A 24,027-nucleotide genomic window follows, 5' to 3' on the forward strand; every position below is an offset into this window, starting at 1 on the left:
AATGGACAGGGGATATTTTCAAAGGTTATTATACATATAGAGGAGGACAGGTTTTTAAACGTCCATTTGAAAGGAAAAAAAAAAGATTGTAGAAGGACATTAATTTGGGGGGGGGGGAGGGAGAATGAGGCGGGGAGGCATGTCATAGCTTAAGAAACTTGGTCTCCACGGCTTGAAGAGTTTCAGCAGATAGACTGGAGACTTCCCAGTGGAAGTATATGTACACTAGCCCTGTTCTTTCTCTGCCCTGACAGTCTGTCTTTTTTTTTTTTACACTTAGCGAAGATATTATTGACAAAAAAATGAAGAACCTTCCATTCTTCGATACTTGAGAGAGCTCTCTTTGGCTGGGGCTGTCTCTCTGACAGTGGTGACAGGGCAGGGGAGGTCCATGGCTTGTTGACATTCTTGATTGTGAATGGCAGTAAATAAGCCAGACTAAGTCTGATACTGCTCTAACTTGGCACCATCATGCCCAGGTTATCGGTGTTAAACTAGATGGAATCTGTTGCCCATTTCTAATCGGTGTGGATGGTGGTGGTCACCTCATCTTGCACAGCTAGTCTGTGGCCTCTTGAGCTGCAATGTGGTGAACACTAAAATGCTCCTGTGTATTGTACATCAGGTGGAAGTGCTTGTAGCATGTTGCTCAGGATGGACTTTTGGTCTGAACCTGCATAGTATTGTGCAAAACAAGGGAAAGTGTACGTACAGTGGACAAAAGCTGGAAACACCAGATGAACTTGCATTAAAATAAGTTCGGTGCATCGCTTTTTACATGCTTCTAAATGGCTTTTCCAATTAAAATAAAATCTGTGGTTGGGAGGGTGTGTATATGCACACCTGTGTGAGTAAACAACAAAAGAATCTGGTATACTAATATAAGCCTGCAGAAAATCCAGTGTGCAGAAAAACAGTTATTCATCATGACACTGAAGAAACTTCTCTGATGTATAAGCTGTAGCTATCATGAGATACCTATGGATCTAAGTGACCAACTGTTGCAAAATGTATGGAAAAAGATCTGAGTTCTGTGTTAGGAAAAAAAATTAATCTATCTATAAAAATCAGTTTGTGAAATAGATCAAAGAAATGGTGTGGATGATGAAAGACACAGAACTAGTTGATGGGAAGCTCCATCTGGATGGAGCTCTATAGAAATAGCATTTCACTGTTTTGATGTACCTCCTTGCACTGTTAGTGGCAGGCTGATTTGTGCTAGTTTGTGCTGTTTAATGTGCAGCGGTGTGTGACCAGAAGTGGAGGCAAATTAGCAAATTACACATACAGCAGGTCATTGAACTGTCCCTTCCTTCACAGCACTTTGAGGTGGTCTGAGAGCCTCCAGCTCTCATCTTCTTTGTGCCCTGGGGCTGCCCCATTGCTGGTCGGTCTGCCCGAATCTTTAGGATGACTTCGAATGTTTAGTTAGCAGATAGAGGTAGAACATACCAGTCACACAGATGGAAAGAAAAAGGAGTTGACACAGCAGCCTGAGCCTAATTCCTAATAAAAACTATACATAACAGCCAGCAGAGAAACAGTCTGCTACAGCAGGAGCCCTGTATTAGCTTGAGAAATGTTGAATAAAGCTGAGTCACCCTTTTGCTACAGATCAACCAAAAATAAGGAACATGTAGTTCAACTCTGTGCTGGACTTCTAAAAATCATTAGGATGGCACTGTGTTCCTAAGCTTACTTACGTTACTTTTAAGCTGAAATAATTCCATGCATGGCAAGAGCACACATTCTGTGCTATACACCTGGAGCCAGTAAGGACCAAGCAGGGGCAGAGCAACGTGAAGCAGAGGTACTTCACACAACATGTAGAGCTGGGGAACTCCTTGCTTCAGGATGTGATGCCTGCTAAAGCTTTTACTTAGGCTACGTTTGAAAAGGAACCGATATTCATGAAAAATTATTCAGGACTATTTGAATACAAAGACACTACCACTGTCTCAGGAAGTCCTCAAGCCACTAATGGCTGGAAGATAGGAAACTCTTCTGGGCATGCATTGCTGTGTGCTGGCTTTGGTCTTACATTGGCTCTCAGGCATCTGCTATCAGCTGCAGTGTGGCTCAGAATGAGCTCGAGAGACCCTTGGTCTCACCTACCATAACCAGTCTTGAGATTAGGAGACAGACTGGTTTGTGTGTGTCAAATCTATAAGCAAAATCAGTTGCCAACTAGCAAATGCAGTATATTAGAATGTGTTTTGTATACGATGGTTACTAAATGTTGCATATTAGCTGTTGGAGACTTAGTGTTTAGCCAAATATGCCTGTGCTGTTGCTTTACAGATTTCCATACAGTCTGGATAAAAGAAGTGCGAGTTCCTGTTCCAGTTTCTGACTCAAGAGGTGAGCTCCTGGAAGAGACGCACCTTGGGAGGTAAATTAACAGTCTTAATTAACTATTGGAACATAATGGATAAAACTAGATTTAATTTCTCTTACATACCAAATGGTTTCCCTTGCCCAATTTACTCCCCCTTTAGCACCTCTAGTTTCCTTCTTGCCTCTGCAATTCCTTGGAGACACATATGTCCACAAGATGGTACTAGGCTACAAGTAGCCCCTACAATGGCTGGTCAGTGAAGGCTGTTGAAATTGCTGTTGGTCAGGTGTCAGCAGAGCAATTTACTCAAAAAAAACCTTATTGTTCATTTCTGTGAGAGCCATTCAGGCCAAAATACCTGTTCGTTTTTTTTTAATAAAACAAAATTCTGATAGGAATCATAGCAAATCATTGCTGTGACTGATGCTCTGCACACTCGCACCTGTTTCATACCAGATAGCTTCATTATTGCCTTTGGAGCCACTTCCAATTTAAACTAGTTTAGGAAAGAGAAGAATGAGGCCAGGAATTATAGTAGCTTTATGAATCTGTGTTTTGGCACATTTTAAAAAAGAGAAATTTGATTTAATGTATTATAAATACCTCATTTGCTTTAAGCAATTATTGTAATCTATCACATTGATCCAGCCAACGCAAACATGCGCTACATTTTGCATGCTAAAAAATTGTTCAAAAAGGCTTGAATTAACCCTCTATAAGCTGCTAGTGAAATAGCTCAATGATCAGCTCTTCTCCTCTTCACATGGTTCAAACACATTAGTGACACTACAGAGTAATGACTCGCAAAATTTTTGTTAAAGGCACGGGTGCGTTTGTAAATGGAGGACCAGTTCTGAAGTCAATGGCATTTCAGGATTTGAAACTGAAAAGTTTTATCACATCAGTTTATGTAAAATTACTGCTTTTTTTTTTAAATAACACTCCACATATAATCATGTTTATCCTGTTGTGATGTTAGATTCAAGTTACTCCTGAAAAATACCTTTTCATAATAAGATTACTGAAATAACTCTTAATCCTGAGTGTATGAACAACGTTGCAGTGTTAATTAAAACAGCGAACCGCTTTCTCATCAGCACTACCTAAATGGACCGATGAACACGGCCCCGATAGCTTGTAAAACATTTCCCTTGTAGTTACTGACCGAACCGCAGGTGCTTAGGCAGCAGCAAGGGCGAGCCCTGCCTCCTTTAGCGTGCTTCCTACTCGCTGCCCTAACCGAACACGGTGAAGCGGAGATGACCACATCAGCATGGTCAGAATGAAATCCCTCAGGGGGAGATCTGAGGTAACGAGGAGCGCACACAACTTGTGACGCAAGGCCATTTAAATGAGTCCACGCGTTTACTGTAACTGGGCCCACCGAGGGAGGCCCATGACCGGAGGGCCCGACCCTGCGGGCGCGGCGGGGCGCGGCGCAGGCCGGCCTGTCCCACCGAGAGCTCCCGGGCTACGGCAGCGGGGCCCGGGCCCGCCCCGCTCCCCCGGCGCCCAGTCGCTGCCGTCTGCCAGCAGGTGCCGTCACCTCCCGCAGCCGTGGCGGGACCTCGCCACTCGCGAAGCGGCAGCAGGTGAGCCCGGCCGCTGCCAGCCCGGCCCGCGGCGCCGCGAAGGCCACCGGCCACCGCAGACAGGCCCGGAAACGCGTGCCGGAGCGCGGCGCGTGCCATCTGCGGGGCCTTCGGTGGCCGTCGCTGCACGGCCGCGCCGAGGGGGGTGTCCCGCAGGTGTCCCTCCGGGGGCGGCCCCCTCGGGGCTCGTCCCGGCGGCGGCGCCAGGCGGGGGGGGAGCGGGGGCCGCTCTCTCCGGGGGCAGCGGCAGGCGGCGGCCGGGGCCGTGCCGCGCGGCGGCGCGCGGGGCCCGCCCAGCGGGGCGCGTCACGGCGCGGCGGCGGCGCGCGGCGGGGCGGGGGCGGCGCCGGCCGCAGTCGGCACGGGGCAGCGAGCGGCGCGCCGGCTGCGCGCACCCTGCACACGGCGCGCTGCCACGGAGGGAGCGAGCACCATGTGCCGGCCAGCGCTCGCCCGCCTGCTGCTCCTCCAGCTGCTGCTGCTGAAGCTGCACCTCGGCAAAGGTGGGTCCGGCGCGGCCCGGCGTGCGGCAAGTGCGCGCCTCGCTCGCCTCGGCGCTCCCGGGGAGGAGGCGAGCGTCCTGCCTGCCCGGGCACCCGGGGGCGTGCGGCCGCGGGCAGCCGGTCGCCGCGGTGCCCCGCGCGAGGGCCGGGCACACTCGGGGGTTGCGACCTGCGGGGGCCGGGCACGCTCTTTAGCGGGCGAATGCAACCCGGCCGCTGGTGACAGGAGCTGCCACCTTTAATCCCTTTCTGAGGAGATTTGTGCCTCATGAAAGCAGGGCTGCACCGTGTCTGCAAAGCAGATTTGCTCCGTACCCCTCCCTTCCCCCCCGCCGCCCTCAACTTCAGTTGGGTCAGTTCCCTTTTCCTGGGACGGCGCCGGTGCCGGTGCCTGTTACCCTCCGTGCCCCCGGGTATCTGTGCGTTTTGCCCCGGTAACGGACGCGCAGGAGGTCCCAGCATCGGTGTGCTTTATAATTTTTCTTTGTCTTTCGCATTTGGGGTTTAAGCATCTTCTGTTCCCAGGCTCCTTTCCCCCCGCCTTTAAAACAATGCGGGGAAGCACGGGAATGGTCCCTTTTATCCCTGCACAAAGCAACTTCGGGATCCCCGCCGCCCTCCCGCGGAGGCGCATCTCCCCCAGCCCGCACGGAGCCCCTCAGCTCTGCCCTGGCGAGCCCAGCCCCAGCCCCCACCCTCGGCCGGCGGCTCCCGGCGCCCTGCCCGGCCTGTGCGCGGCCCGGGCCGGGCGGAGAGGCGGCCCCGGGATGCCCCCGCCGGGGGAGCGCGCCCCGCTGACCCAGGCGCGGCCCCGTGTCTCGCAGGCGCCGTCAAAGAGTGCGAGGCGGACCAGTTCCAGTGCCGAAACGAGCGATGCATCCCCGCCATCTGGAAATGCGACGAGGACGACGACTGCTCGGATAACAGCGACGAGGCGGATTGCCGTGAGTGTCCGTCCCCGGGCACGGCGGGGCGGGAGCCGGGGACGGGGGCCTCCCCGCGCCCAGCCTGCAAGGGCGCGCTTCCCAGCTGCGCTGCGCCTCTTTTTTATGAATGAATGAATGAAGTCGCGCCGTCCGCGGCTCCGGCGCCGATTGGCTGCCGAGAGCAGCAGATCCGTGACGCGGCGGCCGGGCCCGCCGCGGGCTGCGCTCCGCGCCGTGGGGTACAGGCTCCTCGCTGCCGGCCGCGGCCGGGCTGAGTCGGCCGGGGGCGTCCGGAGGGTGATGCGGAACCGCGAGTCTGGCGGAAGCGCTCACCTGGCGGCTCCCTGCCCTCTCCCTGCCCTCTCCCTGCCTGCCGTCAGGTTCCGCCCTCGCCTCCAGCAACGTTTCTGCTCAGAGCGTCTCAAGGGAACGGCGCAGTTTCTGTGCTCAGGGGAGCTGAGAGAGATGTTTCACCCCGGGGGAGTCTGTGCTTAGGGCCAGTGACAGGTGCTCATGTGAAATGCTGCCTACTTCTAAGCGTCCTATAAGGAGTGGGATTGGTGTGAGTTTTGTCTTTAAATATAAGTTTGCAATCATGGTGAGGAGAAGGGAGATGAGCAATTAGCACTGCTTGGCAAGTGTCAGCCACATAACACTGACTGATTGCCTGGTAGTGTAAGGGAAGAGAGAGCAAGGAGATCTATATTTTGAATCCTGAGAAGACGACAGTCTTGCTTTCTCCTGTGGTGTGGCCCTGGTGCATGTGAGTGGCACGCAGTAAACTTTGGGTAGTTTGTAGGGTTGTGCTATTATTACCTCTCTGTTATTTTGCTTAGAGCTTCTGACAGCCTAGGAGAATTTGTCTCAACCATAGAGTGTCAGAAGCATCTGTAAAAGAAATTATGGAGCCTAAGTCTGGAAGAGAAGTATCTTTAATTTGGAGTTTTAAGTTGCAAACGTTGTAGCAAGTACCACGTCTCTTGAATTATCTCTGTAGGATAATAGACATCAAATGTGCATCAGGTTATAATTCACTGAATGAACTCTTGAAAGTTCATAGACCCGGGGATGTATCAAGAAAAGAAGAGTCACTGATTATGTGATTTTCAGTGTGCAACTATCTTGTTAACAGCTTCACCGGTAAATCTATGTCAGGTGATACTCAGAGCGAAGTCTAAGTAGACTAGTTTAAGGAGAGCAGGGATTCCCAAACTCTTGTTCATGGGAAACATTTTGATGTTATAACATGAAACATAACATTTATTTCTGGAGCTTTTGTATTCAGAGTACTTGATAGGCTTTATATATGCCTAAGTTTATGGTCTGGGGAGTTAGCAGCATTACTACTTGATAGGCTTTATATATGCCTAAGTTTATGGTCTGGGGAGTTAGCAGCATTACTAAATTCAGATATAGAAATGGTTTATGCAGGAATTATATTGGCACCGATTAGAGGCAACTTAGATTTGGAATGTTTCAAATTACAAAAGACTCAGGGAAGCCATGGCTGACTGAGAACTAGCTTGGACTCGTGTGTAGTCATAACTGGGCAAGTTTTCTCAGAAGTGTACGAGTTTCCAGAGAGGGACACTAACCTGTGGAAGCACTGGCAATCTCTGAGCAGGCTGATAATGATATTCTTGAAGCCTTCTATTTAAAAGTCCCTCTGTGCACTGTTGTACAAAGGCTTGGTGAGCTGCAGGTGACTTACGGGCTGCGCTTTGGGAACTGCTGTTTCAGAGGTGGGGATTGTGGCTGGAGTAGCATCTTGAAGAACAGATTCTACACCCTGCACTCCACATTGAAGAGTAGGTTGGTGGCCTACCAGGGTTTTGACAGTTGTTGGGTTTGGGGGTGGTAAAAATATGATGGCTAGATTGTGGTAGAATGGTGGCTTTTGAGATGTTAGGAAAAAAAATTTGGATGTGGAGACATCAGGAAGAGTTCTTTGCTTTAATCTGAACTTGGCATTTATTATTGATTGGGGAGCATACCACAGAAATTACTCATGGACTGTCATTTTAGTTCATATATACATAGTGACTTTGCAGTTGCTTCTCCAAGCAGTCTGAAAGACATTTAAATTGCATTTTTCACACACATTTTTCTCACTTATATTGTTCTGAACACTGTTTTCTTTAAAAAATGCATACTGCTTTTCAGCATATGTAATGTTTAGAGTTATACTCACTGGGTGAAAGAATATGTTCCATGTGTTTTTGCTTCTAGATATCACCTCTGTTATCACTGCTGTAATAAACAGATAGTTATTTAAAAACTATTTTATGAACATATGTGATGGAAGAAACTGTTCCAGAAAACTCAGCATGCTGGAGCGGTGATGGAGAGGGAAAAGAATATGCAGGTAGCCTGCTGGTAATGAGTACTGATACGGACCCTAATAACCCCTGTAATTACTTGCTGATGCTTTTTTCCAGAGTTGATAACATATTTGTAATAGCTCATTGCTGCTTGTATATATCCTCCCTTGTTGAAGAGACAGGATGGTCTTCATCTGTGTTAAGAACTGGTTTATGAAACAAGCTTGTCCTTGTGGTAGACTATCTATATACACTGGAAGATTTTGTAACTAAGAGTATCTTAAGTAGTTCTGGAAGGAGATAATTTTTCTGGCAGTACTCCATGTGCTTCCTACTAGAAGCCATCTTTGCCTAAGAGTGACACTGTTGGGGTTTTTTGGCTTTTTTTCACCCCTCCTCTAGAGCTTTGCTGGTATAACATTGCCTTTTTTAAAGGAGTTTTAGACTCTAAGGAGAACGTCTCAGTAATCATCCCCTATCGTCTCCTTGGAATTTGCTTTCTGTTCACTAGTTCTTTTTTGTTGTGGTTAGTACATGGTAGTTCAAGTTATCTGCCATAGGATAGATGTGTGAGTTAATATGGCAAACATAGGAACAGAAGTATGAAAAAGTAATGATCTCCACTCTTACACAAACCAGATTACTCAGTACTGGTTTGTAAGGTGTTCTAAGTTTATCCTAGGCTGCTCAATAACTTTCTTCTTATATATCCTAGGGCCAGATTCTTTCTTGGTGTGTGGTAGTTGACTTTAGAGGTTCTACTTGCGAGAAATGAATGAAATGAAAGGAATCCAGTTCAGTTTTCTTCTTTAAGAAAAAAAAAAGGGGGGAAAAAAAGCTGTTTAACACATGTTCCTAACTTTAACTGATGTTGCTGTTGAAGGCAGAATTTATGAGCTCTCTGGCTACATGGTTCATTTGTGATAGCAGGCAGTAGAGACTAGGTGCATGTTAGAGAAATGGGATTTGTTGCTCACACTATTTGGATTATCGTGCACTGGTTGTTTTTGGAAGATACTCACTGCAATACAGACTGGACTGTGTATATCACTTTGGTTCAATTTAAATTATCTTTACAATTTTAGCATACTCCAAGAAGCATCTTTAGAGTTGAAACTTCATCCTCTTTGGTCTTCCTCATTTGAGCAAGTATCAGTTCTGCATATGGTGCGTATTTCCTATCACATCTTTCAACGTTATCAAGTCCTTTTAGTAATGTTGATGATTTAAAACAGTCAAAGGGCCACCAGAAAAAATAGATGACTCTCGCAGTATGAAGACAAAGTGCAGAGGATTTAGGGAAGAGCAGGAAAACAGGGGTTGCAGAAAGTGCCTCGCCTGTTGGGGAAAGGTAAAAAAGGAACCAAATACATGTAGGTAGCAACTAAGTATGAATATAGTTACTGCCTTACAAAAATTAAAAGGAAACAAATCCTGGTAGCAAAAGAACTGTAGCAAAGGAGACTACCAGGAAGAAAGGAGACGGTGCTCATTTGTGTATAGGCATGTGGCTTGTGAAGCATTAACAAGAGAGAAGGAGCGAGATACTGACTGTGTGCATGGTGGAAATACGTAAAGCTGTATACAGGTTGCTTAAATACGAAGATGCCTTTTTCCTGTCATGTTTTCAGAAAGTTATAGCATTTTATGGGAAAGAAAAGAAAAAGGGAGTAGAGGAGTTCCTTAAAATGTTCCCGTGTATCTACTAAAAGGAAACTAAAGTCCCAAGAGAAAAATAGTGACAGTTACAGTGTTTGGACTGCTGGGGAAATCAAGTCTTAAGCTCTGGAATTAGAAATCTTGGGTAGCTATTACAGAGTTTAAATCTGTATAAAACTATTGACTCTGCTCTATGCAAAATTATTTGCTTGAGCTCAATCCAGTCTGCATAGGCCTCACAAGACAAAAAGCCAGTTGCAATTTACAACTTGCATTGTCATGATCTGCACTATATGTGATCCACAATGAGGACAAGGCTCCAGAGCAGTTTTGAACATGATTTTTTAGATGCATTTTACTCCTTCCCTGTACAAGCAAGTGATGCTTTTTCCTCTCAGGAAACTCTGGACAGTCGAGACTGAATTTTATAACCTATTTCAGAGTATGTTTGTAGATACACAGTCACCGAGACTTTTCCTTAACGGTATAGCAGCAACATTGTAAAACACTAAAGCTATTTTTAAGTGGGAAAAATGTCCATTTTCTGAAGCACAGTGTTTTGGCAAAGGATCACTCCTTGCTGAGATACTCAGAATGTGGGATACTGGGTTTTGTTCTATGTCTCCCTCAGGACAGGTGGATGCTGCAGGGCCAGGTCGGCCTCGGTCCCTGCAAGCTGTGTGCCCAGGGTGCCTGCTGCTGTGTGACACGTTGCCCAGAATGGAAAATCCTAGAGAGCTGCTTTGATGGGGGAGTGGCTCTTGGAGACTTTTTGCCCAGTTTTGCAAGTTTCTTCTTGCTTGCTGCTGCAGCCAGCAGAAAACAAGGAAGAACTTGCGAATTGCAGCCAGACACATCTTAGTTTGATGGTTGTGTTTGATAGGATTTTATTTTTCTGCTCCACATAGGGTTCACATTATCTTAACTCAGACTTGAGAGTGGGTAAAAGAGACTGGAAGACCTCTGCTTAAATGTTTTGCTGTTGATTAATCCTTAAATGTGGCAAAGAGTATAGCTGCAATAAGCAAGCAGTAGCTTAATCAGTTTCCTAAAATGAAACACAAGCTGCAAGGCCACTTTGCCTTTGTAATGCCTGCCTGCAGGGGGACGCAGACAAATGCAGAATTACTGTTTCTCTTTTAAAGCTCCATTTTCCATCTTTGTATTGAGAACCTTTCTGTGGTGTTGCTTTCTGGTGAGTACTGTTCATAGGGATATTTTATAGTGGATAGGATTGAGGCTGCCCCAGGTATGAGATGCAGTCTGAAGGTAGTTACTGTTTTGAAGACTGTTCCTACATGTCCAGAATTCAGGGTAAACACATAGCACCAGCAAATTTGCCCCTCTCTCAGCCTTTACCCTGCCTTGGGGCCACAGTATATGACCGTATAGCTGAGACACGCTTCCCTTGCTATCTGGAGTAAGAAAGACTCCTCCTGCTGGCTTTGTGCATAGAGAATCTGCAGAGAGTTTGACTCCTGCTGCCTATGCGGAAGCCCAGGAGGCAGCCTGATATTCTCCTTGCTTTTCAGTTCAAATTTCACTAGAGCTGGAATTTGGGAATAAAAATATATCAAAAGCCTATTTGAGAACTAAAATCTGGATCCTGTGAAGAGTTAAATATGGCCTGAGTGGCTTTGAAATGCAGGGGTGTAATGGTGTGCCATGCTTGCAGGTTTGGGGACATGACAAAGTGAGACAGCAGGCAGGAACAATTGCCACATATATTCTATGACTTTTTTTGTCCTCTGTTATCTGTTGCTCCAATTTTTCTTCATGTTCAATGTTGGGACAGTGTTCTTGGTGCTGAGTAATAGCTGTATGTTACTCTTGGAGATGCCTGTGTGTCTTCGCTGTGTGCACATCACCACATGGAGCGTTTTTGGTTTCCTTGACATATGCATGGTCGTATGCTCTTGATTACGTCAGTGATAGTTTAACTGAGTTGCATGGCCAGCTTGCATACTTATCCCCAAACTGGAAGCACTGGGAAGAGTGGTGCAGAGACGCAGGGCTCGTTTGCTTGCCTGTGTGCCTGTTACCTGCCTGTCCTGGTCTGTACTGTGTTGATATGCAAGCTAGGCTCAAAACCAGTTTACTGATCTCTTGTGTTCCACAGTGAATGTTGTTATTAGCTTGTCTTCCTTTTTTCATTATATTCTTGTTGTCTGTTCTGAGAAAACTAACTTGTGTATTTTTGGGGTTTTGGTTATCTTCCCTATTCTGCATCCTTTATGTAGAAAATCAAGCATTAAGTACATGTGGGAAACATGCCCTTTTCCATTTTCCCATTGCCTGGCAGATTCACTTGAGGAGTGTTATTATCTCTAGATAACAAACTGCTTTCCAGGAGGTAATGTTTTTCTATCACTCCTGCTCCTGGTCTGGGAAAGAAAGAGAGAGAGAATGCGAATAGGACTACTGAAAAGACAGAAGAGGGAACTCGGGTGCAATGGGATAGCCACTGGGGGCATTACGGCTACAGAGGGAAAAGAACTTGATTTTGTGGAGTGCTGCTGTGCTATAGCAAGAAAGCACATGGGTTGCTCTAGATACAGTCACAGGAACAAGCTGTGATCTGAAAAGCTTTCCTGAGGTCAAGGAGAATGGGAAGATTGAAAATAATGATTAAGTTCAAGAAGGAAATGATGAAAGTGCAGTCAAAACTGACAGTCACTTGGTTTGTTTATCAAGGAACTCAGAGCTCTCATTTCAGAGGATATAAAAATATTCTGCATTTTGAGCCAAGGTGAGCAAGCTTCATCCAGAGCATTTCAATGTATAAAAAGAAAAAAAAAAAAAAGTCAATATGTAGACCAGTTCTTTTTGTCTGCAGTGGTATAAACCCAGGATTAGCACAGGTTTGAGGTGTGATTTCTTACTGGTTGATGTTAGAGTGGAAGATACTTAGGATAATTTAATACTAATCAGAAAATGTTTAGAGATGAATTCAAACGAACAAATCACAATTATGAGACTGGAGGAACCAAGTGTAATGTGTTGGTGAACACATTTATCTGACACACCTAGACTAAGAGATTGCCAGCACTAGAAATAATGAGTTTTCTTGACTCCATTGTCCACCTAAAGGGCCATTAAACATTCTGTAAGGCCTGAAAATGTCTGACAATTATTGATTCTCCTAGCTGCTTCTAATAGAGCAGACACACAGCTTTTGTTTCTGCTAGCTTTTTTTAATGACACCAGCTTTTTTAATTCCCTGGCAAATTTACCATGTCTTTGGTGTGCCTCAGAGACTGTGATGTTGTATTAGAGATGCATTTGTGGTAGATTTGATTTGGTGTGAAGTTCTCCTGGTCCTTGCACTGTTGCTTCTCTGATGGCTTTTTCCTCTCTACAACTTTTCCATTTACTTGTAGCTTTTCCCTGGTAATTCCAAAGATGTTCCCAAAGCATGTTACTGCTCAGCTCTGCTTTTCTGTGTCATTACATGCCTTATAAAATGCCATAAGACGTCAATTTTTCTTTCTTTGCTTTGCCCGAGAAAACAAATTGGTAAGCTGAGTTTGAGTGATGGGGATGAAGATTTGTGTTGCTGCTTGTTTTCTTATGCAGTGGCATGTCCTAGGTAGAAAAGCAGACTGCCTGCTCCAGCGTGCTCTGCTTCCAGTGCAGACAGCTGGTTCTAGCCAAAGGGAAGCCTGTGCTATTTTATGGTGCGTGTGTGGGAAGTGTTGAAAATGCCGAGTGTAGTTTTTCTAACTCTCTATTTCCTGTTAAAATTATTAATATTTAGATAGCCACAAGAGAAGGGGGTAAAAGGCCCTGTCATAAAATTAATGCAGATTTTCTGCTCTGTGAAAAATTCTGGCAGAAATACAAGAGATAACAAACTGATTAGTCTTTAAAAGTTATAATAATGCTGTAAGTTAGTTGAAAAATAAAACTAAACCCATCCAAACTGAAATATTTTCAAAAGCCAGATTTTAACCTGGGGGAAACCAGAAGATTTTTAAAGCGGGGATGTGAGCTTCATCTCTGATGGTCTCTCAGGGTGAGTACACTCTGTGTCTTGCCCTAATAATGATGCCCTGATAGATGGTGGTTCTGTTCCTGGTAAGGACTGTGACTTTTTCCCCAGAGCTGAGGCTGATCTGGCAGCCCTATGCCTTGCTCCTCATGAAGAGGTGAATAAACAGTGTTACAGCTCTTCTGCAGGTGGGAGCCGGCCCTGAGTGGCTCACAGTTGTACAAGTAGTCAGCAGCAGAGCCAAGAACAGAAATGAGGTCTCCTACCTACCAGTCCAGTGCTCATTACGCACAACCGTATTGCTTACTGCAGAGGTACCTGTCAGACTAGTAGAAGTGTTTCAATTTTCTCTCCAGGTTTCCTGGCTTTTTTTAGTCTAAGCTAAGGCCTGGCAGTCAGTTTAACCTGACAGCTAATGCCAGCAGCAAGTGTTAGAAACTAGGAGAGAAAAGGATTTATAGTTGGCTTAGAGTAAGGCTAGTAGCCTTTGGGCTGCAGTCATGTAAAATGAGCTTTATTGCCCCCCCCCCCCTTTTTTTTAGATGTTCTGTTTCTGGTACATCAATATTATTTTTGCATTATTAATATTTTTCACATCCTTGAGAGCATGTGTGGCACTGTACCAGGACCAGAGCAGTCAGGGACTCAGTTTCCATGGCAGCAGGAGCACAGTCCTGTACTTGCAGAACGAGAAGGGCTCTTTCTGGCAACTGCTCTCTGTGCTGTGATTACTTTTTCTTTTTAAAGATAGATATATAATTTAATATGTAATTCATTAGTGCTGCAGAATCTTGTCCATCCTGGGTGAGAATTTTGCCTGCTGTAAGTTTCTTTATCTCTTCTGGCGTTCTGGCTTGGTTTCTGTAGCTTCTGTGGGTGTGATTTCTTTTACTTGCAAAACACTGAAAGAGCAGAAAAAGAGTGTGTTTAAAATCCATTGAAATAGATGGGAATTTCCTCTAGATTTTGGTTAAATTTGAAATGTTACGCTGTTGTAGACTTCTCTCCCTTTCCAAGTAGCCTATAACATAGTTTTATCAATTAAAAAAAATTAATTGTTGAAGGAGCTAGTGTGTACAACTGACAGTAAACTCTGAACTGTACTTTTTTCCTCATTTAGATAACTGCTCTGATTCCAGGTTTTAACTTTGTTTTGTATTTTAACTGGCCTTGTTTCATACTTTTTTCATGCTTCCTTCCTAGAGACGTAATGTGTAGTATGATGTACATTGAGGTGACATTTTTCTTCATTTCAAAGGGTGAATTAAAATTTTCTTTTGATCCCAAGTCTTTGTTCAGCTGTGCATTATGCGGTAGAAGTTTCTGTCCATCTCTGCTTTCCATGTATAAAGTTAATGCGATTAATTTCTTTGGTGGCTTTTCAGGCTTTTTCTATTTTTGTTGATCTAGATGAGTAAGGTTGTAGGTATCTTTCCAAATGTGTTGCATGGGTCTCCTACGATACCAGCTGCTTGGCTTGCTGATTTAGCAGTGATTGTATATCAGTAAATCTTGCTGGATTTGCTGGACCTGTTCCGTCCAGATATGATGCCACTCTGTGTGATCCAGGGGGTAGTTCAGAGCATAAAAATCAGCAATAGCAGGAGTAGTGAGTATACTTGCACTGAGAATAAGAATTTCAGATGTAAACTTACAACTGTTCCTGTAGGCTTCTCATCCTGAATCACAATTGCATCTATGCAACTACTTGCAAACAGAGAGAAATGCCCCATTTTTTTGATAACAAATGTCAGTGTTGACTAATGTAGGCCAAGAAATACACCTCCTGTCTCTGTAACTGAGTGGTTCTATTCTTGTTAGTGTAGTTGTGTTATGCTGATTACACATTTTTCGTCCAGTGGCTGGTTAGCAGTTCAGCTTTCTATAAATCTTCACCACACGAGTGGACTAAATATTATCTTATGGATGTGAAAACTGATGCTTAGAGAAGTTATCCTTTGCCCAAGGCTGTAGAGTGATTCAGCAACTCATTGTGGACATTAGTGACTCATGAAGAATGTTCCCAATTTCTTGTTTTCTGGTTCATTATCTCATTTTTTTACACAGATAATCATGTTCCTTGGATGAAATGACTGCTCAAGGGCTTAGCCTTTGCCTTTGTCATCTACAGTTTGCAAAATATTAAGAAAAATCCTAGTGTTGAGATAACTCCCTGTTTCAAAATGTTAGTGTTGCATCAAGTGCAAGAAATATTTCAAATAGATCACTTCTTGTACTTAGTATTAAAGACACACAGAATACAGGCATTTGAGGGGGAACATGGTATTTGTTTTTCTTTTCAAAATGGACTTACTTATTTTTGTACATTTTAACATATCCTAAAGAAAAATAGAGCACAGCCTGTGTACGGTCAGTCATCACTGCAGCCACCTCTTCAGCTGGCCAAAAGTCCGGCTTTTGAGACCGCACACAACAGGTTTTTTCATTGCTAAAGAGGCTCTTTCCATTTCATGTGGGGACACTGTCTCTCCAGTCCTCCTTTACCTCCGTGGCCGCATCTTGCTGTTCTCTGAGCACTAACTGTTGAAGTAATTTATCACTGGTGCGCCCTTGCCTCAGTAAATTATTTGTACCATATCCTTGACTGGCAAGAACCAAGATGACTGGGGAAGCTTAATTTGCTATTATATATTTTATTGCTGCCTCTTTTCCTTCTTCCTTTCCTGTGTAAAACAATAAAGATAAAATTCAGATTGCACAACTCTTAAGTTTGCGCAACAATATTCATTTCTGCTAGCTTGATAAGTAGGGCTGTGTCCTTACCTTGGTGGCAATAACAGGTAGCATTTAAATTAGCTGGGTACTACTGGGTGATCCCGTTGGGCTTGTTATACAATTTAGAAGGGGTAACCTGTATGGGCACAGTTCTTTGGTGGATGATAAACAATGAGTTTCAAAGGGAAGCTCTGGAACAATCTCTGCCAGGATCACATTGGTGTATTGAAATTGCATATGTCGTGGTTTAACCCCAGCCAGCAACTAAGCACCACGCAGCCGCTCGCTCACTCCCCCCCAGTGGGATGGGGAGAGAATCGGAAGGGTAAAAGGGAGGAAACTCGTGGGTTGAGATAAGAACAGTTTAATAATTGAAGTAAAATAAATTAGAACAGTTAAATAGGCAAAGCAAAAACCATGCACGCAAACAAAACAAAACAAGGAATTCATTCACTACTTCCCATCGGCAGGCAGGTGTTCAGCCATCTCCAGGAAAGCAGGGCTCCATCACGCGTAATGGTTACTTGGGAGGACAAACACCATCATACCCAATGTCCCCCCCTTCCTTCTTCTTCCCCCGGCTTATATACTGAGCATGATGTCATATGGTATGGAATAGCCCTTGGGCCAGTCTGGGCCAGCACTCCCCCTGGCTGTGCCCCCTCCCAGCTTCTTGTGCACCCGGCAGAGCAGGGGAAGCTGAAAAGTCCTTGACCAGTGTGAGCGCCACTTAGCACCTATTCAGAGACAGCTTAGCACTACTTAGCAAGAACCAAAGCATCAGTGTATCATCGACATTGTTCTCATCCTAAACCCAAAACACAGCCCCATACCAGCTACCAAGACGAAAATTAACTCTATCCCAGCTGAAACCAGGACAGCATACTTCAAGGAATTGCTCTTTGCTGGGTGATTTCTGTTCCCCTTTACACAAAAGCTCTTTAACACAGAATTTTGTCCTATTTTTCTATAAAATAATGTGTTATGTATGTTTGCCCAAGGTGCCAGTGCATGTTTATCCCTGAAGTTAAATAAGGATTAAGGAGCTGCGTTGACAGGTGCTGAAAAGAATCGCATCCGTCCAGTTCTTGACTGGAGGGACTCTGATCATGGCATGGCACTTCAAAGAGTGTGAGTGCAGAGCAGGGGAGAAATCCTGGGGCCTGCGGTATAAATCCAGGCACCCCCTTCTAGAGCAAAAAGATAAATAACGTAGTTAATTTTTCTTCATGATTGTGGATAAGCATGTGCCTGAACAATGTGGAGTCTTTCCCAGGCTTGCATGCAGCATCTCATTGCCTTGCTAGAATCCTTTTCCTTCAAGTCCTTCCACATGAATTTAGCCGTTAATTCTCATGGCCCTGTTTCACAGAGTGCCTGTCCTCAACAGCAATGCACAAAGCCTTTGTTAACACCTTTTCTCGCTCAGGCATTGAAGGAGACTCTGCAAAGCTTGGCTGAGAGCAGCAGGCATTTCTCCACATTTCATTATGCACACAATCATGTGAATGCTGCCAGCCTTATTTTGTGCAAATACTTGTTAGAAAGGTTTAATAGCTCCTGCACAAATGCTGTACTTCAGCTGGCTAGAAGCTGCTGAGTTCACCCTGCCAGGATCTCTTTAGTTCATTTACATTATTTTTAAACTTTGAGACTGAAATCCAGGTTGAGGCTGTTAGGGTGATAGTGCTGGAGAGACCAGAGCTGACGTGGAGCTTCACACCTGCCCCCTGTTGACTCCAATTCAGTTCAGGGCAGTTGTGCACCAAATTGTTGGGCATACTGTGAAGCGTATTGGCAAAGGATAACCCAGAAGATGCATGTTCACGGAACAAAAGCCATCACCTGTCACTGAGCAGTTCTGATCCTCCAGCTTTCAAGGTCAGGACTGAGATACTCAGCACCATGGGAAATGTTGTATTCCTGCAGCAAGAGTCAGATGTGTGCTGGGGCTTACAGGGTCCTCGGCTTACAGGGCTGTTGCCCTGGCAGCTTCATCTCTGCCTGCTCAGCACACTGTAGGAGCGTTTCAAGAAAACTTGAAACCAGAATATCCTTTTAAGAGACTGTTTTCTTTCCTTCCTTCTCCATGCAAGCTGGATAGCTGTCAGTGGGTTGTCCATAATAGTAAAGGTTGAGCAGTGATCTTTGTTACTAACAGGTTCCTTTTCTGTACTGTGTTGTACAGGCTTCATTATCATATCACAGGGTTAATTTTAGAGTGCAAAAAAGATGCTTCTCTGCCAGTGAAAACCACAGAGGGGGAGGAAGGCAGCCAAGTATAGGACCTAATTTGCCCCCTTCCCACAAGAATTTTTTTTTTTTCTTTCTGTGGGGGAGTGTGAGTTTGAATGTGGCATTAGAAACATATTCAATGACTGGTTTAGGGCAGAATCTTGCTGTATCGGTTTTGAATAGGGTTTTCTCCCTGCTAGTTGTTTTTACTGAAGTCTTGTGGGATTAGGTTTCTTGAGGGAAAGAACAAACCTGATGAGACCTAGAACAACAAACCGAAATTCCCTAAAGCTTTTCTTTAAAAATTATGACCATTTTTTGTGACTGTGGTACACCTGAAAGCTGGTGTCATTTCTCCTTGAGCTGGTTGGGGGTGAATTTCCTGTAGATGAAGCTTTTTGATGCATCAGCTTGACCTTTAACAGAGAAAAAGGGCATGTGTAAATGTCATTTTTCTACAGTAATCAGTTGGGATTATCTGTTACTGTGTTGGGGGTTTTTTTCTCTTCTTTTATAACAACAGAGATTTTTACAACACTTTGACATATAAGAATGATGCAGGTTTCACTGTCTTACATTGGATACATTCTTGTCAATAGATGGGAAGGAGAAGATTCATACCTCTTAGTGCTGTGTGTGTGACAGAGAGAGAATTATATTTCTCATTGGATATGAATTGGAAGATGGAGGATCTCATTTCATTCTGAAGTGTTAGAAATCAAAATATCAAACAATGAGTATCTTGGGATTTGGGGAAGATATTTGCTATGTGTTCTGCTCTAATTAATTGTGGCGTTTGGTGGGGTTTCCTTATTACTTTAATCTATGGACAGCACCATTCCCTGATGTTGAAATTTGAAGAAAGAAAACATCTTGTCTGCGTGATGGCTCAGCCTGGTCTTGCTGCTGCAGAAGCCTCTGAGGAAATGCTGATCTGTTGTTTCAGATTGCTGACTAACAACTTGGCCCTGTAGCTTCGTAGCACAGGCCTGACCTTCTCCCTGCTGGTGTAGCTCTGTTGAGACTGACGTCTCTTAGCTGGAAAAACTGCTGCTGTGGGCCCAGAAAGGCTGAAGAGAGATGGGTTTGTGTGGTCCGTGAGGTTCTACTGAGAGAAGAGCTGTGGTCAGCCTCGCTGCGCCTGCGGAGCTGTACCCATGTAGCCATGCTGGCAGGGGCTCCTCCAGTGTACACAGGGCCACCGTCTCCTGTCCAGGCAGAGTTTCACCTTGGGTACGTTATACTTCCTGAGGTGAGCCTTGTGAAATAACGGTGAGGGGAGCAATGTTGTCAGGGGAATACGCTGGATAAAACATCACATTTTTAAGTGATGTTTCAAGGGATCTTTTGTCCTCCACAGTTATAAACAGTCACAGCTGACAGTGAAGAACCTTTCCAAACTCAATAGTCAATGGTTTCAGTCCTGTTTTGTTCACAAAAATGTTTTCTGCAGCAGTTTTCACTAGGGTATTACCTTGTTTTCTTTTAGCCTCCAGAAGTGCATGGACCACCATTGTGGATCTACAAAAAAATCAAGGTCCAATCCTGGTCCATGATGCGTGCTTTGTGATGGTACAGATTGAAGTGGTTTCTGCAGTACTGCAGACAGGAATAGTGGTGTGCAGGAAGAACAGCAGGCTTGCTGAGGAGATACCATGTTTGACGAGTACTCCTTGATCACAGTCAAGTTGTCAGTTCCCACCTAGTTACATGCAGAGTAGACTTGATGAGCAGGGCAGCGATTTCTGGGCTTGGACCACTGTTTTATTCCAAGTGAGGATTAACTCCTCTGTAATTCTGTCTTGGAAAAGAAAGTATAGTTTCGTTCCATTCTTGATCTCATGCATCCCTCAGCTACATCGTTGTGTGAGGACTTGCCATGAAAATAGAAGCCATCCGTATTTTATTGACTGTTCATTCAGTTTGTATCCAGTACTTCTTTTGCCTGTGTTCTCCAGTGTCCTGCTGAAGGAAAGATCTATCACAGGCATATTTTAGTTTGTGATGTCCCTAGTTGAAGAATGATCTTGCTTCCAGTTTGGAGATTGTAAAATTGCCCCCTCACTTGCTGGTAGGCTGCTTAGTCTGCATTTACAGCTCTGCTCTTTTGTGGAAGGGGCCAAGCTCACTCCAGCAGATGGTCTGTTATTCCTACAGCTAAAGCAGGTTCTTTGTGTGCTAAACTTCAGGTCTCTCTGCTTTTTGGAGCAGAAAGACCCAGAGTTCTCAGTGTGGTATGGGTGTAGTGCGTAGGTCTGAACTTTAACACAGGAAGGCTAAAAGAGCAGGAAATCACAAGAATTGGCGTAATATTCAAATTGTATTGAGAGCCGGTTTATGGCAGCAAAATCCTTACAGTTGCTTTGACTTGCCAGTGCCTCTGGTATTCACCCTGCCCTAGACAATGAACATCGCAGCAGCTAAGGTTTCTCCAGGCTTGGCCCACAGTTTGCAGCCTTATCTATCACAGCAGGGATGGACCCGAGGGAAATGAGCAGCATTTCTCAGTCCCACAAAGTGGTGGGCAGGCTTTGCTCCTGCCCCCACTTGGGTTGAGTATCTCCAGTTGAAGCTCCTTGTCCTGCCTGACAATCTTGTATCCTGGCCTGAATATGGCTTGGAAAGCCTCAATATTATTGCTTTAATCCACTTACTTATGAAAAAACTTTAAGTTCATGTTCTGTTTTAGATATTGTGCAATATATTCAACTGACAAAAAAAAAAAAAACACAACCCTGAACCGTTTGGAGAGGCAGTTTCTTCTGCTAAGCTGCAGGCTATTAGATTGCACAGCAGAACTCTTGGTGAGTTCAAAGCAAGTTTATTGTTGCTGTGTGAGTATTTAGTGAGTCACTGTAAACCTCTCTAATTCTGTTACGTCAGTATTGTAACTTACATCCTGCTTTTTCAGTACCCATTCCTCAGCTAATATTAATAGGATTTTCCTGTAAAATATAGATACTAAAACACTTCCAGAGTATTAGATTTTTAGTTTGACTGCAGAAAATGGCCAGGAAGAATTACCAAATGTGAGTAGGCACTGTACATTTCTATCCATGATGTGCACTTGTTTATAAGTGTATGAACTTGATGGAGATTTGTTTTGACGAGTTTTTGCCAGGTTGGACTTTTGTTCAAACAGCATTATGTCTGAATAAGTGAGTCAAATAAACTGCCTTTGCATTTTCCAGCATGCTGTCTCTCCTCTGGATGAAGGGCAGGTAACTGTGGTTCAGTCCTGCCAGAGGTATTGTATTACAGTTTTTCTAGGAAGGTGGCTATAGAGTAAAATTGTACTGTTCTTGCAAGGATCCTTGCTCATGAAGGCTTCATGCAGCCTCTCCGGGGTCAGCATTCAGGGTTATGTTCTGGGGGAACATGCAGCTGAGAGCCAGGCCTGCTGAAGGGTGATTTGGGTGCTTTGGACAGTTATGTCTGCAGTTCTCCACTGGAAAGATGCCTCCCTGTGCAGAGAGCTTGTAATGTAAGCTTGCCTGATTGGGCTCAGACACTGAAAGATAAGGGAAATCTAAAGAAAAACAAAATTTCACCAGGGCTGAGAATGAAACCCCTGTGCAAGGTCTCATGAGCCAGCCAGAAACTCAGCCATGCCTGAACTTTGTGGGTTTAATAAATGGAGCTTGTGTGATGCCTGTTGAGAAAATATGTCCAATGTGGAGAACCCATAAAGGGCAGAAAGAGGATGTGATGGGAAAGGCAGGCTGAAAGCTTGACAAAACATGTCCCTGTTTCAACAGGCTCTGTGGCAGGCTCTCCCCTCCTCACCAAAGAAACTGTGTAAACTTAACCTCAAATGTCATCAGAGGAAGTCCTCATCTGGAAATAAAGAGCTGTTTGTGCTCAGGCCTGTTTGTTCCTTAGCTTCAGATTACTGACAGTAATTGGGATGGTGTGTTCACATAGACCTTACCAGTTCTTTGGGAGTGGATAACTCCCTTCTAGCATCAGATGATGCTAGTTTGATCCCAGCTGTCATGCTGTAAAGGTGAGTGGCTTTCCCCATCTCATGACCAAGTCTGATGGGATGACAGCACAGTTACTGAAACTTGCCAAGCAGCAGATACACAACAGGAAAACAGGAGACCTTTGCATTGATTTATTGTTGCTATTTCCTGTGGAACTGGCTTTGCGTACCGAAAACTGTCGCTGTCAATGCAGAGAACTGGAAGGGCGCAGCTGCATGTCAGTAAGGTGTTTTTCTGCTGCAATAAGTAGCAGTAGGAAAATAAAAATGCCTACCTCACCCGTTTGACTATTAGTGGGGCAGATAGGCCCCAAGAGTAATATTTAGGTTATTCAGGAAATGCTCTATTTTTTAAAATGAAAACAAGAAGTCTCACTGTAGCCATCAAGAGTACTTAGCTGTATTAAAATGTGGGCTATTTATTCAGGCAGGGGCAGGGACTTGGTATAAAATACCTTTTTATTTTATATTGGTGCCTTTCTAAGTTTGTATTGACAAGCCCCTTCAGCTCTCATTTTCCCAATTTACCTACTTGTGAGATGGGGAACTGGTTCGTCTTTATTTCTGTAAAATAGTGCAGTTGATATATGCTCAAAAGAGTGGAATAGGAGCTTGGTATTGCTATTTAGTTAAATGTGTGTGCTTGCAAACAAAATCAGCAAATTGGCATTTGGTCAAGAGAAGCAGCTTTCAAGTTTAGGGGGACGGACTTCTGAATCCAGTAAGAATATTGAATGCAACCCAGATGGCATCCTGGAGGGAAGTTTTGTGGCATCAATTAGCTCATAGGTGACCATGCTTCTAGCCAACTGTGAGTTATTTGGCAGCTTGCCACTTGACTGTTAGTGAAAATTCAAGAGCAATGATGAGATGAAATAGAGTTCCTGATAGACAAAGAGAAATATGTCTTCACTTGAGAAAAGAGATTTGTGGATTCTGTTTCTTAAATGATTTAAGCTGTCTGTTCTTGTACAGCCACATATCTTAGCCTCATTTATATACATTTCTTTGCCACATTTGTATAAATAAACCCATTTAAAACTTCTCTCAAATTTCACATGTAATTTGTTCTCAGGAAGGAATCTGCAAATAAAAGGGTTACCAATGGACCAGTGCCCTTGTAGCTATTAGAAGGTGAGCTTAATTTAACATTTCCTTCTGGAAATTATGTTCTTATCTAGATTTTAGGACTTGGGTATTTCTACTGCAGGTTAAGGCTAAATGAAGTTGTGCTCTGGACTCAAAAGGAGCTGCCAAATCCCTGAAAAACCGGCTGCTTTGTAGTACATTGTAGTACCACAGTTTCATGTCATCCCGCTGAGAACTGAGTCTGAAGAGCAGTAAGAGTGAACACCCATTATGGGACAGCTGTGGGAATGTGACTTATCCGATATTAGAATGAACTGGGATCAGTTTCTGTTGACTTACAGAGGGTGCATCAGCTTACAGAAATATTTCTGCATGGCTTTCCTCTTTTTTTTAAAATCCATTTTAAAGGGACTTAAAATCATCTCTATGTCTGAAGTGCTAGCATTTCAAATGGCTTTTGCATCAGTGCGGTGAGGGATAATTAGGTTTGTAGAGCAGATGTTCTGGAAGCCTGCACTGCAGTATGCCTGGCTGTTTCTGGCTACAAAGATTTACTCCTGGGTGTACTTGATTTCTTTTTATGTAGGAGAACGGCAAATTCCCAAACAGTCTTTTGTATCCAGTAAGGACTTCAAGATCTCATACCAGATTT

The 24,027-nt window shown here is 44.4% G+C and overlaps 1 protein-coding gene across 1 annotated transcript in view; it reads left to right on the forward strand.

The window, feature by feature from the left end:
• Positions 1-4,363: 4,363 nt before the first annotated feature.
• LRP8 (LDL receptor related protein 8) overlaps positions 4,364-24,027 on the forward strand; it is a gene marked incomplete at both ends in the record, with an annotated part of 193,883 nt that continues 174,219 nt past the window's right edge. Inside the window, 2 exons of the mRNA XM_082311520.1 lie at positions 4,364-4,433; positions 5,258-5,377. Of these exons, the coding sequence (XP_082167646.1) occupies positions 4,364-4,433; positions 5,258-5,377 (190 nt within the window). The remainder of the gene's footprint in view (positions 4,434-5,257; positions 5,378-24,027) is intronic.

Source organism: Platalea leucorodia (genome assembly GCF_965183815.1).
Source record: "Platalea leucorodia genome assembly, chromosome: 5".
Lineage (NCBI taxonomy): Eukaryota > Metazoa > Chordata > Aves > Pelecaniformes > Threskiornithidae > Platalea > Platalea leucorodia.